Source organism: Triticum aestivum, chromosome 2A (genome assembly GCF_018294505.1).
Source record: "Triticum aestivum cultivar Chinese Spring chromosome 2A, IWGSC CS RefSeq v2.1, whole genome shotgun sequence".
NCBI classification, from domain to species: Eukaryota; Viridiplantae; Streptophyta; class Magnoliopsida; order Poales; family Poaceae; genus Triticum; species Triticum aestivum.
Genome location: NC_057797.1, coordinates 424,552,130 through 424,565,886, shown reverse-complemented (window position 1 = coordinate 424,565,886; position 13,757 = coordinate 424,552,130). Strand labels below are relative to the sequence as shown.

General features: G+C 56.1%; 1 protein-coding gene across 1 annotated transcript; it reads right to left on the bottom strand.

The window, feature by feature from the left end:
- Window positions 1-10,267: 10,267 nt before the first annotated feature.
- LOC123188882 (L-ascorbate oxidase homolog) lies at window positions 10,268-13,237 on the bottom strand. The gene is made up of 6 exons (XM_044601161.1): window positions 12,713-13,237; window positions 12,304-12,413; window positions 11,826-12,193; window positions 11,013-11,736; window positions 10,836-10,917; window positions 10,268-10,733 (listed from the first exon to the last, which is right to left on the bottom strand). Exons 1-6 carry the CDS (start codon window positions 12,857-12,859, stop codon window positions 10,530-10,532), a joined length of 1,635 nt encoding a protein of 544 aa, XP_044457096.1. The 5' UTR covers window positions 12,860-13,237; the 3' UTR covers window positions 10,268-10,529.
- Window positions 13,238-13,757: the final 520 nt, after the last annotated feature.

Sequence of the window (13,757 nt, the reverse complement as noted above, 5' to 3'; positions counted from 1 at the left end):
CACCGCACACGGCTAAAGATCAATGATCAAGTTGTGTGTCCATGGGGTGCCCCCTCCCCCATATATAAAGGAGTGGAGGAGGGGAGGGGGCCGGCCTCTCTAGGCGCGCCCCAAGGGAGTCCTACTCCCACCGGGAGTAGGATTCCCCCCCTCCCCTTCCCTATGTTGGTTCTAGGAGAGAAGGAAGGAGGAGGAAGAAGGAAGGAAAGGGGGGCCCGGCCCCCTTCCCAATTCGGATTGGGCATGGGGGGCGCGCCCCCACCTTTGCTTCTTTTTCCCTCTCTTCCACTAAGGCCCAATAAGGCCCATATACCTCCCGGGGTGTTCCGGTAACCTCCCGGTGCTCCGGTATACTCCCAATTTCACTCGGAACCATTCCGATGTCCAAACATAGGCTTCCAATATATCGATCTTACGTCTCGGCCATTTCGAGACTCCTCGTCATGTCCGTGAACAAATTTGGGACTCCGAACTACCTTGGGTACATCAAAACACATAAACTCGTAATACCGATCGTCACCGAACGTTAAGCGTGCGGACCCTACGGGTTAGAGATCTATGTAGACACGAGAGAGACTCACTTCCAGTCAAAAACCAATAGCAGAAGCTCGATGCTCATATTGGTTCCTACATATTCTACGAAGATCTTTATCGGTCAAACCGCATAACAACATGCGTTGATCCCTTTGTCATCGGTATGTTACTTGCCCGAGATTCGATCGTCGGTATCTCAATACCTAGTTCAATCTCATTACCGGCAAGTCTCTTTACTTGTTCTGTAATGCATCATCCCACAACTAACTCATTAGTCACAATGCTTGCAAGGCTTATAGTGATGTGCATTACCGAGAGGGCCCAGAGAAACCTCTCTGATACTCGGAGTGAAAAATCCTAATCTCGATCTATGCCAACTCAACAAACACCATTGGAGACACCTGTAGAGCACCTTTATAATCACCCAGTTATGTTGTGAAGTTTGGTAGCACACAAAGTGTTCCTCCGGCATTCGGGAGTTGCATGATCTCATAGTCATAGGAACATGTATAAGTTATGGAGAAAGCAATAGCAACAAACTAAACGATCATCGTGCTAAGCTAACGGATGGGTCAAGTCAATCACATCATTCTCTAATGATGTGATCCCGTTAATCAAATGATAACTCATGTCTATGGTTAGGAAACGTAACCATCATTGATTCAATGAGCTAGTCAAGTAGAGGCATACTAGTGACACTCTGTTTGTCTATGTATTCACACATGTATTAAGTTTTCGGTTAATACAATTCTAGCATGAATAATAAACATTTATCATGAAATAAGGAAATAAATAATAACTTTATTATTGCCTCTAGGGCATATTTCCTTCACAACCCCCCCCCCCCCTTGTCCAGCACCGACCTAACGATCGCTGAAATTGCGGCCTATGAATTAATGGCAAGAGGTGAGGCAAATATTTAGTCCCATACCCTAGTGGCGGCGGTGCGAGATCACCTTATATAGTGTGTTCTTCTCACTACACTTAGTGATTGATACGAGAAGAGAAAGACAACACCACGCGCCCGCTCGCCTTGCCTCGCCTGACCTGGTAGGGCTCGGGCCTATTTGTATCATCATCGTAGTCTACTCCATACCCACTACACTTAGTGATTAATACGTGTCGGTGGGAAACGACACCTATGGGGTCACTGAGATCCCTTCTACGGTTGGCGGCTGCGGGGTTGTGCAAAGAGTGGGTCTGGCGGTCAGCACACAAATCGTTTACCCAGGTTCGGGCCGCGGAGACGCGTAAAACCCTAGTCCTGCTTTGATGTATATTTGGGTGTTCTTGTGTTCTTGAAATAGTTGCGGTGGCTCCCTAGTCCAAAAGATCTGAATCCCCCTCCAGTACGCCTCGCGCCTCCTTTTATAGACAAAAGGGGTCACCATAGTGGCACACAGGAGGTGGAAAGGTGTATAGGGGCTGAGTCTATCTGCTGGCATTGTCGGACAAATGTATTTAATGCGCTGCCGACGTGCCCCTCTTGCTTTATTGGGGATGGCAAAGAAGCTCGTCCTAGCTGTCGTTGCCTCGCCTGGCTCTGACGCGCGTCCAAGCTGGCGAGGCGTTGTAGCGCCATGTTGGCTGGCTGCTGGGCTGGCACGGTGGTGGAGCCTTCACGAAGATCTACATGCCACCACGCAGGTGCTTGCTGAGTTGGTGTAGAGGCCGCGCGCTGCCACGCAGATGCCTGCTCAACTGGTCGAGCTGGCAGCTGTATGGGAGCGCCGGTGGAGTCTTGGCAGACGCGGGCCTGGCTGCGGCCCCACAGGCGTCCTTGACAAGGGTCTTGCCGAGGGCCTGGCAAGGGTCTCGCTGCGGCACCGCGGTCATCCACGGCAAGGATCTTGCCGGGGGTCTCGTGGATTTCCCTGGCAAGGATCTCGCCAAGGATCGTCGTCTTCTGGTTCCCATCTGATCTTGTGTATCTATGATCTCTACAAAGATCTGCATGCCACCACGGAGGTGCCTCCCGAGCCTTGGTTCCAATATGGTTGATGGTGTTGGAACCCCTTGGGCTCAAGGGTTGCGCGCTCTGCTGGCTTCAGGCAAGTTGCCCCGGCAAGGATCTTGCTGAGGCTGTAGAAGCCACCCCGGCAAGGGTCTTGCCGGGGGAGTCCACCTCTCCCTCTTGCTCTCCTTGTGCCTCTGGTCTTGACATTTGCTTTGGTCGTCTTGTGCTCCGGCTTCCCTCCTCTGCCCTGCTTAGTGTGGCCGTGGGCGCGGCTCTGACTACCCGTGCACAAGTAAAGGGGTGCAAAAGAAGAGCCCCTACTTTTGTACACCAACAGGAGCCCCCTGGCTTGGGCCACACATAAGCGCGACGCGTTGTTGGGCTAGGCCCAGAACGGTCCGCGGGCAGGTGGGCGGATTTTTACCGCAGTAACTTCCCGTCTGCTGCGCTTCCCCACGACCCGCCTTGAACGCGCGACGTGGGGGGGGGGTCATGCGTGATGTGGGGATCATGTGTGGGGCGGTTTTCGCACGCATGAGTCACATCGTGGTAAAGAGGCGGCCCGCGCCTTCCCCGTAAAAAAGAACAACCGCGGGCGTGTTGCTCATTTACCCTATGTGCCTTCTCCAATCTCGGAACCGCCATCCCTTCCTTCTTCCTCCTCAAGCTCTTGCCCTCACTCGCCGCCGCTGCATTTTCGCTGCCCTTCCCCCTTCACCTCTTGCAGCCTCCATGGCACCCAAAACCAGCAAGGGCAAAGGAGTGGCCAAGAACGTCGGGGGGACGGAGCCACCGGAGAGCGAGTCAGCGCCGCGGCGGACGCAGCTTGCCTACTTCCCCTCGATGGTCGACGCGGTCCACCTCCGGGACAACTTCAAGCCCCTGTGGGGGTGCAAGATGGGGGGAGAGACAACGGGGCATCCGTCCACGCGTGTCATCCCCGATGATTGTGCCAAGGCCGCCCCAAATTGGTACCCATTCTTCGTCGATTACTTTTCCTGTGGCCTCTGTCCCCCTTTCTCTGATTTCTTCAACGACGTCATGCACATCTACGGCTTCCACCTCCTGGTTTTTACTCCAAATGTCATGGTGTGCATGGCCCTTTTCGCCCATCTCTGCGAGGGCTTCGCCGGAGTACACCCCAACACGGCGCTTTTCCGTCATTACTTCTACCCTCAGATCCAGAGGGGAGGCGCCATTTCCGGTTGTGTCGCCTGGATCCCAAGGACCCTGCAGAAGGGGACGTATCCAAAGGGCACCCATAAGGAGAGGTGGGAGGAGTGGCGGAGCCGGTGGTGCTGTATTGAGGAGGAGGGCCCTCAGGAGTTTTGTCAGGTTCGCCAGACGCCGCCGGTTCGCAGAGACGACTGGGGCGATGTCGACGCCCAGGATGGGAAGCTCACGATTGCCATCACCAGAATCCACCGCCTCGTCATTGCCGGGCTCACCCAGGAGATGATTGGGGCGGATTTCATCCGCCGCCGCATCGCTCCTCTGCACAACAAGGGGAGGCCGGCCTGGCTTTTCAGCAATGCGGCTGACATCATGCGGCTCCGCCCCGGCCTGAACCACAACTTCACGGTGATGGGGCACGCCCACTTCTGTCAGCGGCTCTTCTAGCTCGACGTGAACCGCGACGGCAGGGTCGAGAGGACCTGCAAGGTCGCCAAGGGGCCCCTGTTCGGGTTGCCGGCGGGGGCGGTCCTGCTGAGCAACAACTCCTGCCAAACCGACATCATCGCCATGATGCCGGACTACAATGCGCACGGCCTTGACCCGAATTGGGTTGAGCCGGAGGCGGGCCAGGTGCAGGAGTTCTTCGACACCCTGTCGGAGAAGTACGTCCGCGAAGAGCCCCTGCTCATCCAGGACACCACCCAAGCGGAGCTGGACTACATCGCCACCAGGAAGGCGCAGGCGGCACTCACCAAGGAGGCCGGCAGCACTGGCAGCATGGAGGACGAGGCCGCAGCGGCCACGGAGGAGAAGGAGCTCGCCTAGTGGGCGGAATCTGCTGGGGAGGCCAGCAACGCCGGCACCGGGGCCCCTCTCATTGAAGATGAGGCCGATGAATCGTCCGGGGACGAGGTCGAGGCTGTCGACCCCCCCCAGCCACGGGGAGAGGGCGTGTCCTACGGCGGGCCATCTCAGGTGAGCCGATCTGGCCCGGCAGGACCGCACAACCGCAACAACCTCCGGAGGTGCCATGCGTCAGACGAGGGCCGCAGCGGCGGGGAAGGCGGTCAAGGTTGCAGTGGTGAAGAAGAAAGCGGATGCCCCTTCTCCGTCCAAGCGTCCCCGAACGCCACCTGCTTCCCCTCCTCCCGAAGGTAACGACACGGAGGTCTTCTTCGACCTCGGGTATCTTAGCCCGAGGAGGAAGAGGAAGGCCGCGAAAGAAGAGGCGGAGGATGAGTAAGTGTCTCGTCTTTTGTCATCTACGTCCCCTCGGACCGTGCCACTTTTCTTGACTTGTCTTCATCTTCGCAGGGATAGGGAGACCCTGGCGCAGAGGGTGGCGAAGAGGTCCAAGGCCTCGGCGGGCGGCCAGCCCCCGGCGGGCACCTCGAGTACGCCGCTGGTGGTGGTGGAGAGCAGCCCCCGGCGCAGCCCTCAGCGTGCGTTCATCACTCGCTCTCCATCGACGTGTGCTGGGGCACGATTTCTTGGTGCTGACCTTGTCATGGTTGCAGGAGGAGAACGACAGCATGAGGAGCCACTGAGGGCCAACCTCAACACGCCGCCCCCATCGACCACGCCGCCCCGAGGGGCGTCCCCGGCAAGGGCGCCAAGCACTGAGCCCATGCGCACGGAGGAGGAGGAGGCGAACCCGGGCGCCCGCGGCTCCGTCCTGGCACCTAATGTTGGTGGGGAGGGGGCCACTTCGTCCCAGCTCGGCACAGGTGAGTTGTTTGCCTCCCGTTCCCGCTCGTTTTTCTTCTTTCAAATTTTGATCTTGACTTCGCCTCATCCTCCTTATCGGTACCCAGATCCTTCCTCGGCGGACCAGGAGGACGTGGACACCATCATCGGAGAGGTCACCAGAGAGGCCGCGGCCGAGGCTGGCGAGATTGCCGCTGAGGAGGCGGTCAAGGACGTTGCTGAGGACGCTGCTGAGGGGCCTGCCGGGGAGGTTGGCGAGGCCGCTGCCGAGGAGGCCGACAAGGGGCCTGTCGGGGAGGCCAGCAAGGCCGCTGTCGAGGAGGAGGTGGTCGACGACTATCCTTCCTACTCCGCCGCTTCTGGCTCGGGCAATTATCTGAAGGTGGGCGACGACCTGTTCGTCCACCTCCCATGGACGGTGAGCACCAGGGCGCTCGCCGAGGGGGGTTGTTCGACGATGAGGTGCTTGCCGCCGCCGGCCTTGAGGTCATTGACGAACCGAGCGTCGGTGGCGGCGGTTCCCAGGAGGAGCGGCTCCTCTAGAGCATGAGCGCCAACTTCCACAAGCTTCAGGCGCTTCACCGTGCCCTCCTGGACAAGGCCAAGTCCAGGATGGCAGCGGTGGATAAGGCGGAGGCGGACCTCCAAGGTCGCGGCACCGAGACGGAGGCTTGGTTCTGCCAGGCCAGTGAGGAGCTGAAGAGCGCCCAGGATCAGCTGGCCGAGTGCAAGCTGGAGCTTACCATGAAGCAGGCTGATGTCGAGAAGGCCCGGGAGGCGGCAAGTCAACAGGCCGCCAAGGAGGAGGCCGCTAGGCGTCAGCACCAGGCCGAGCTGAACTCTCAGGAGGAGGACCTTGCCGCTCGCGAGGAGAAACTCGCCGCGACACTCCGCGGCAAGGACGAGGAGGTCCAGGAGCTTGTTGTGCAGCGGACCCAGGAGCTGGAGCGGAGGCATGAGGAGGCCCTCAATGCTCAGGCCCAGGTCCACGCCGGCAAGGTGAACAAGCTAGAGGTGGAGCGGGACGGGCTGACGAAGCAGATCCAGGAGCTGACGGGGAGAGGGACGCGGCCAAGGGCGCCTTGGCTGATGCGTAGGTCGCAGTCCTCGACAAGGTCGAGCTGCTCTCCACGGCCAATGAGTCCATCAAGGACCTGAAGCTGAAGCTGGAGGGTCTTGAGGGGGCGCTCTCCGAGGTCAGGGCCCGGGAGGAGACCCTGACCAAGAATCTGGAGAATGAGAGGCAGCTGTGGAAGAACGGCGCCGCCAACCATGCGGAATTTGTGGCGGGCGAGAAGCTCTGGGTCAGCCGCCTCGCCGACGTCGCCGGCAGGATCACCACGCAGCTGGATACCATGGGGATGTCTAACGTGAGGTACATCCTAGAGCCAAACGTGAGTCCTAATGCCAGGCTGACCCTGTTCTTCGAGGGTGTTCTTGGGGCCCTGGAGCGGCTCCACTCCAACAGGGCGACCTCTCTGGCCGAAGAGGCCCGGAGGCTTTGCCGGGGTGCCATGACCAAGGTCCTCACCAAGATGGCGTACTGAAACCCTGACCTCGACTTCGAAGCTTTGCTGGATAGCTTGCCGGACGACATGGATCCCGCGCCTCTCGAGGAGCGCATCGAGCTCGTCATCAGCCGCATCGACGGAGTTCGGAGGGTACAAGGCCAGCGCCGGGACTAGGCACCCTGTTTATTATCGCCGCTACAGGTTCATGACCAAGAAAATTTTTATCTTTAGTTAGAACCGCAGCAACAAATGATGTAATATAACCCTGTAGTACTTTTGAAACGATGCATGTTATTTTCCCGTTTGATCTCCCTTTGTATGTCGACCCTACGTTAACCGGGTAGGTTTGCCGGCGCAGAAACCTAGGCGGTGCCTTGAGGAGGGATCCCCAATTGCCTGCCGGGTATGCTTGCTGCCCGGAAAACCACCTCACTGCTCTTGACGCGGCCGCTCGAGCTATCGAGCGGACTCGAGACAGAGCGAGAGCGTTGCCAATCGCAGAAGGTCACCCTGCCGTTCTCGACGCAGCCGCTCAAACTGTTGAACGGACTCAAAACAGAACGAGGGTGTTGCCAATAGTGGTAGGGCCCCATTGCGTGCAGGTTTTCCATACATAGGGCAAGATCGTCGAGGACGATAACCTTATATATAAAAAGGAATTACTCAAAGTTTTGCATGACTTAGCTTTTCTGCCGCTGCGTGAGCGTTCGTCGCGTCCACCAAGGACGCCATTTGTTCGGTCGTCTTCTTGCTTGAAGTGACGACCACGATGAAGCCGTTGCTTCAACCAGACCGGATTTTCACAACTGCGCACCCCCTACCTGGCGCGCCAGAGATGTCGGTGGGAAACGACACCTATGGGGTCACTAGGATCCCTTCTATGGTTGGCGGGTGCGGGGTTGTGCAAAGAGCGGGTCTGACGGTTAGCACACAAATCGTTTACCCAGGTTCAGGCCACGGAGACGCGTAAAACCCTAGTCCTGCTTTGATGTATATTTGGGTGTTCTTGTGTTCTTGAACTAGCTACGGTGGCTCCCTAGTCCAAAAGATCCGAATTCCCCTCTAGTACGCCTCGGGCCTCCTTTTATAGACAAAAAGGGATCACCACAATGGCACACAGGAGGTGGAAAGTTGTACAGGGGCTGAGTCTATCTCCTGGCATCGTCGGAAAAATGCATTTAATGCGCTACCGACGTGTCCCTCTTACTTTATTGGGGACGGCAAAGAAGCTCGTCCCAGCTGTCGTCGCCTCGCCTGGCTCCGACGCGCGTCCAAGCTGACGAGGCATTGTAGCGCCACGTTGGCTGGCTGCTGGGCTAGCGTGGTGGTGGAGCCTTCACGAAGACCTGCATGCCACCACGCAGGTGCTTGCTGAGTTGGTGTAGAGGCCGCGCGCTGCCACGCAGATGCCTGCCCAGCTGGTCGAGCTGGCAGCTGTATGGGAGCGGCGGTGGAGTCTTGGCAGACGCGGGCCTGGCTGCGGCCCCACAGGCGTCCTCGGCAAGGGTCTTGCCGAGGGCCCGGCAAGGGTCTCGCTGCGGCACCACGGTCGTCCCCGGCAAGGATCTTGCCGGGGGTCTCATGGATTTCCCTGGCAAGGATCTTGCCAAGGATCGTGGTCTTCTGGTTCTCATCTGATCTTGTGTATCTATGATCTCTACAAAGATCTGCATGCCACCACGGAGGTGCCTCCTGAGCCTTGGTTCCAATATGGTTGATGGTGTTGGAATCCCTTGGGCTCAAGGGTGGCGCGCTCTGCTGGCTTCAGGCAAGTTGCCCCGGCAAGGATCTTGCCGAGGCTGCGGAAGCCACCCCGGCAAGGGTCCTGCCGGGGGAGTCCACCTCGCCGTCTTGCTCTCCTTGCGCCTCTGGTCTTGGCGTTGCTTTGGTCGTCTTGTGCTCCGGCTTCCCTCCTCTGCCCTGCTTAGTGTGGCCGTGGGCGCGGCTCTGACTGCCCGTGCACAAGTAAAGGGGTGCAAAAGGAGAGCCCCTACTTTTATACACCGACAATACGAGAAGAGAAAGACAACACCACGCGCGCCTGCTCGCCCTGCCTCGCCTGACCTGGCAGGACTCGGGCCTATTTGTGCCGCCATCGTAGTCTACTCCATCCTGAACGATGGCGCGCACCGACGAGTGGGGGAGCAGGTCTCCGGAACCTCTTGCTCTTATAATCCCGCATTGGGAGAGGGCATATTAGGTTTTTAGGAAGGGTTATGTGCGACTGGTCACATTGTTCATAACAGGTCGTCTACCTCCAAAGTTAGGCGTTGCTGCACGTCGTCGTCATCAATGTCTGCTTCGACCGGTCTTCGCCAACGTCGTCCTCGATAACATCGCCTCTGCAACAGCCTGTGCTACTTCATCTACAATCAACCAGTACGTGTGTTGTGATCTTAATATTTTTTTATTATGGCTACTGTTGCATGTGCAATGCTCCTATTTATGATGTTTTGTTCATCTTATATGCTACGGCTACATCCTAATAATTATTTCAATCATGATTTATATTCTCCAAAAAATTGAAGGGTATTTATATTCTCAAATTATTCATGGAATTTCATAATTGTCCAACACAGCCTTCTGGGTGGACACATGGAACCTGGCGGGCCGCTCGTGGTGACCCTCTCTGGAAACGGAGCCCCCCCCCCCCCCCCCCCCTCTTTGTAGCTCAGTTTCATTTATGAAATAATGGTGTCCTGAATAGTGCTTCCTCAGTTTCTTTTTAGTCTGCGTATAATGACCCGGCCCTCTCTAGAACTGGAGGCTCCCCCCCCCCTCTCTGTAGCTCAGCTTCATTTATGAAATAATGGTGTCCTGAATAGTTCTCCCTCCGTTTCTTTTTAGCCTGCGTATAATGACCTGGCCCTCTCTGGAAATGGAGCCCCCCCCCCCCCCCCCCCTCTCTCTTTGTAGCTCGGTTTCATTTCTGAAATAATGGTGTCCTGAATAGTACCTTCGTTCGCTTCTTAAGCGCGGAAGTGCATTCTTTGAGTAAATTGCAAAAAAACATGATAATTGCGTCGAAGTTATCAGTGCTTCAGGAAAAAGACCACCAGAAAACATGCATTTTGGTGGACGTTTGTTGACTTTTGCATAATTATGGTTGTTTTTTGCAATTTACTCTCTTTTTTGAATGCCATTGGTTGTCGAGTACTGAAAACTCTGAAGAAAATATTTGAACAAGCATCTCGGCACTGAGGTAACATAGAGGATTCAGTCTCGTGTCCTAGCTTTTTCTGCATCTTGAACTTGCGTGTTTATGTTGCAAGTGTTTGACCTTCTGCTTATCTGGGTTACTGTTCAGGCCACTCGGAAGTGGAATATAACATGTATTCACCGTCTTTTGAAAACAAGGCTTGCTTTGCCTGAGAAGTCCCAATGACAAACCACATCAGATTACATTACATTTCAGAAACAAGAGCACTGACCAGCATTCACAGGGCATGCGGTCTTGTCCACAGGCCAAGCACAAGGAGATGAAATACCGACATCACCAAAGAATAGTACTACTAGTACATGAGTTTTTAGCTAGAGCAGCAGTACATATTTCCAAGAAATCGTAACAATTATAACCTTCATTTCAGCTATATATATAGTAGTAGTAGCAGCAGCAGTAGTATTGAGGAGGCCTTTGTTGTTCCTCAGTGTGGAAGGCCGGCAGCTCTGCCGCAGAGTATGGCGTTGGTGGGGATGCTGTACTCGTTGGAGAAGCTCTGCTCCGCCGTCCAGACCCTCAGGTACAGCTGCTGGCCGAGGTACTGCCGGTCCCAGTTGGCCGACCTCAGGTTCCACATCCCTTGGTTGTCCAGCGACACCAAGATCGCCGACCATCCGTTCGGATACACCTGATGGATGAAGCAAATTGCAAATGTTCAGAGTTCTTCTTCTTGAATAGCCAAGAATTTCATGGAATCGATTATGCCTGCTGGAATTGGAATATATCATACCTGAACAGTATGCCTCGCTTGCGCGTCGACGAGGTTGTAGTTCAGCCGCTCATTCTCCGTCCACTGCCCATTATCGCCGTACCTGAATCAAGTGAGAAGATCAGAAATGAGTTGATGTGCATAATGTAATCTGAATTGGTTCAAGTTTCAGATGGTATTTAAGCCGCTGTAGCTTACCCGACGACCCAGAAATCATATCCGTCAAGATGCCAGGACTGCATCTCGTTCTCGGTGTTCTGGAACACCACCTCCACGAACTCGTGCAGGTTGAGCCTCACCACCGGCGTCCCGGGCCGTGGTGCCCCGCCGTCGGGCCGCTCCGGGACACTGTCCCATTCGATCACGTTTGCGATGTTGTAGTTGTCCAGGAGCTTCAGAGGCGTGTCCGGGACGACGAACGAGACGCCGTTCACGGCGTACCGTCTCTGCCCAGCGACGACGGCAGCTGAGCTGGCCAAGACCAGCGTCCTCGACGTCTGGATGGTGCCGTAGTGGAACGACCCCTGCGGGTTGGGCCGCGCGGCGCTGGCCGTCAGGTTCCACCGGAACGACCTTGCCTGGTTCATCGACCACTCGCTCTCCTGCTCCGGCGGCCCTGCCGGGAGCGGGTCAGGCGCCATGGAGGTGGCGCTGCTGTAATGCAGCGTCCCGACCGCCGTCAGCGGGCTGATGTCGGCCGGGTTGAACCGCGTCGACGCCACCATGGCGTAGTCCATGGGCGGCTGGTCGAGGGTGACAAGGAACGCCACGGACTGGCCGACGTGCACGTCCAGGGAGTCGTAGACGTTCTGCACCGGGTGCGTGCCTTCCACCTCCGCCAGCTTCAGAGAATGGCCCTGGACCCGGAAGTTGATGGACGTCTTCATCCCGACATTGGACACTCTCAACAGATAGGTCCTCCCTGAACAACAAAACCAAGACTGTTACAAAAGAATTTTCATTTTCATTACCGGCCGGTTTCAGAGGAGAGATTATGAGAATGCTGCCTACCTTGGTCGCCCACCAAGGTGGCTGAGGGCATGCCGTTGATGAGCAGCGCGTCCGGGAACGGGAGCGGCGCGCCGGAGTCGAGTGTCTGGCGGAGCTGGTCGTGTCCGGCGAGGTACCAGTCACCGACGAGGAGTGTGAAGTCACCGGCGGGGGGCGGGTAGGGGACGGGGATAGCGGGCCGCTGGTAGACGTTGAGGGCGCCGAACCCTCCGGCGGCGCGGTGCAGCGCGACGGAGGGGAAGTAGGTGAAGGTGCCGATCTGGTCCTTGGCCTGGAACTTGTAGGTGTAGTTGGCGCCGGGCGGGATGGGGCAGTTGGTGCCCGCCACGCCGTCCTGCCATGAGTTCTTCCGCTGCTTGATCCCGTTCCTGCATTTTGCATTCGCGTTTGCAAGTAGAGACTAGAGAGTGAGCAAGAAGAGAGAGAGGAGGAAGAAGAGGGTGGCTGCGGCAGCGAGTAATTGAATATACGGACGGACCATGTGATGAGGAACGGCTCGTCGAGGTTGTTGACGACGTTGACGATGAGGTTGTCGTTGGTGACGCAGTCGATGCGAGGGCCCGGGAACTGCCCGTTGATGAGGATGCCCTTGAACAACGATTACTGGTCAGTCAGTCAGTCAGTCCAAAATTTGTTTTCCTCACCGATATCAGTATGGACTATTTATAACAGGAAATTTTACTGTATCAGTAGTAGTAAATTGCAAGTAAAAAAAGTGAAGAAATTTGGGTCGAAACTGGCATGAACCAACATTTTGGCGAATTTGGGCATGAAAAATTCGGGAAGCACCCAGAAACGGCAGAGTGAGGAATTCGGGTACCCCCAGCCCCAATCTATGTAGCAAAATGCAGGGAGGTGACCACCCACATTGGTAGTAGCGAGCGTACCTGCTGGATGGCGCCGAGCGGATTGATGGGGCCATACGTCACAATCCAGGTGAAGTAGCGGTAAGGGTCATCAGCGCCGGCGAGCCTCGCCGCCATCGCCGCCAGGAGCACCCACCTCGCCAATGCCAGAGAAGCCATCCTTGGCATGGACGGCGGCCCGGGAAGAACCTCTAGATCTGGAACGAGTGAGTGGAGTCGCAGAAAGGGAAAGAGAAAGGGATGGCTCTTGTAGCTGGAGCTGCTAGCTTTCGCCGTTCGCAGCAGTGCTCGTGCTTTGCATTAAGAAAACGGAATTGGAATAGAAGGGAAAGTGAAAGGAGCTAGCAGGTATACGCGCATATGGGATGGGATGCAAGTTGCCGGGGAAAGGAAGGGGTATAAATGGAGGAGGACGGCGGGAGTAAAGCGAGCTGGGAATGCGGGATCGCCGCGTTGAGCTGCGGCGGCAGGCAGGCAGGCGAGGAAGAAGACAGCTTGGCCCGAGCTGTCCCCCTCCTCTGCTCTTTTCAGTCCACGGTACGCTCTCGGCTGCTCACTCACTCCGGTCCGGTGTGAACGCAGCTGTGCTGTCCTGGCTCGCCCGTCTGCTAATTTCCTACCTTAAGGGCGCGCTTGGTATAGGTGTAACTCAATACAGAGGTGTAAGATTTACACGTGTATTTTACTGGGCATGACTGTTTTTTGGCTGGAAATGAAACCGGCCGATGGAGGCGTGTATTTCTTTTACAGGTGTATTCTGACGAAAACGCTAATCCAAACAGAGCCTAATCGTGGATGTGCGGTAGTATATATATACCGTGTACTCGCTACTGCTGATATAACTGCCGGTAAATGCAGAATTCGAGTGCAAACCTTTCATTTCTCTTTCCTTTCTGTGGGGTGGGTGGAGTGGTCGGTCCTAGCCCTAGGAACATGCACTGCATGCATGCTACGGCTAATTCCGGCTTTATAGAAACTTTCGGATTCAAATTCACAGGATATATTACTATATACTTCAACTGCCCGCCGGTTCAAAGTACAAGTAGTCAGTGGTGGAATTGTATAT

Excerpts from the sequence above, each read along its gene's own strand:
- LOC123188882 (XM_044601161.1), bottom strand. The coding sequence starts at position 12,859 with ATGCCAAGGATGGCTTCTCTGGCATTGGCGAGGTGGGTGCTCCTGGCG. Across the intron at positions 12,414-12,712 it reads CGCTCGGCGCCATCCAGCAG|GGCATCCTCATCAACGGGCA; the intron begins GTACGCTCGCTA and ends TCGTTGTTCAAG. Across the intron at positions 12,194-12,303 it reads GAGCCGTTCCTCATCACATG|GAACGGGATCAAGCAGCGGA; the intron begins GTCCGTCCGTAT and ends TGCAAAATGCAG.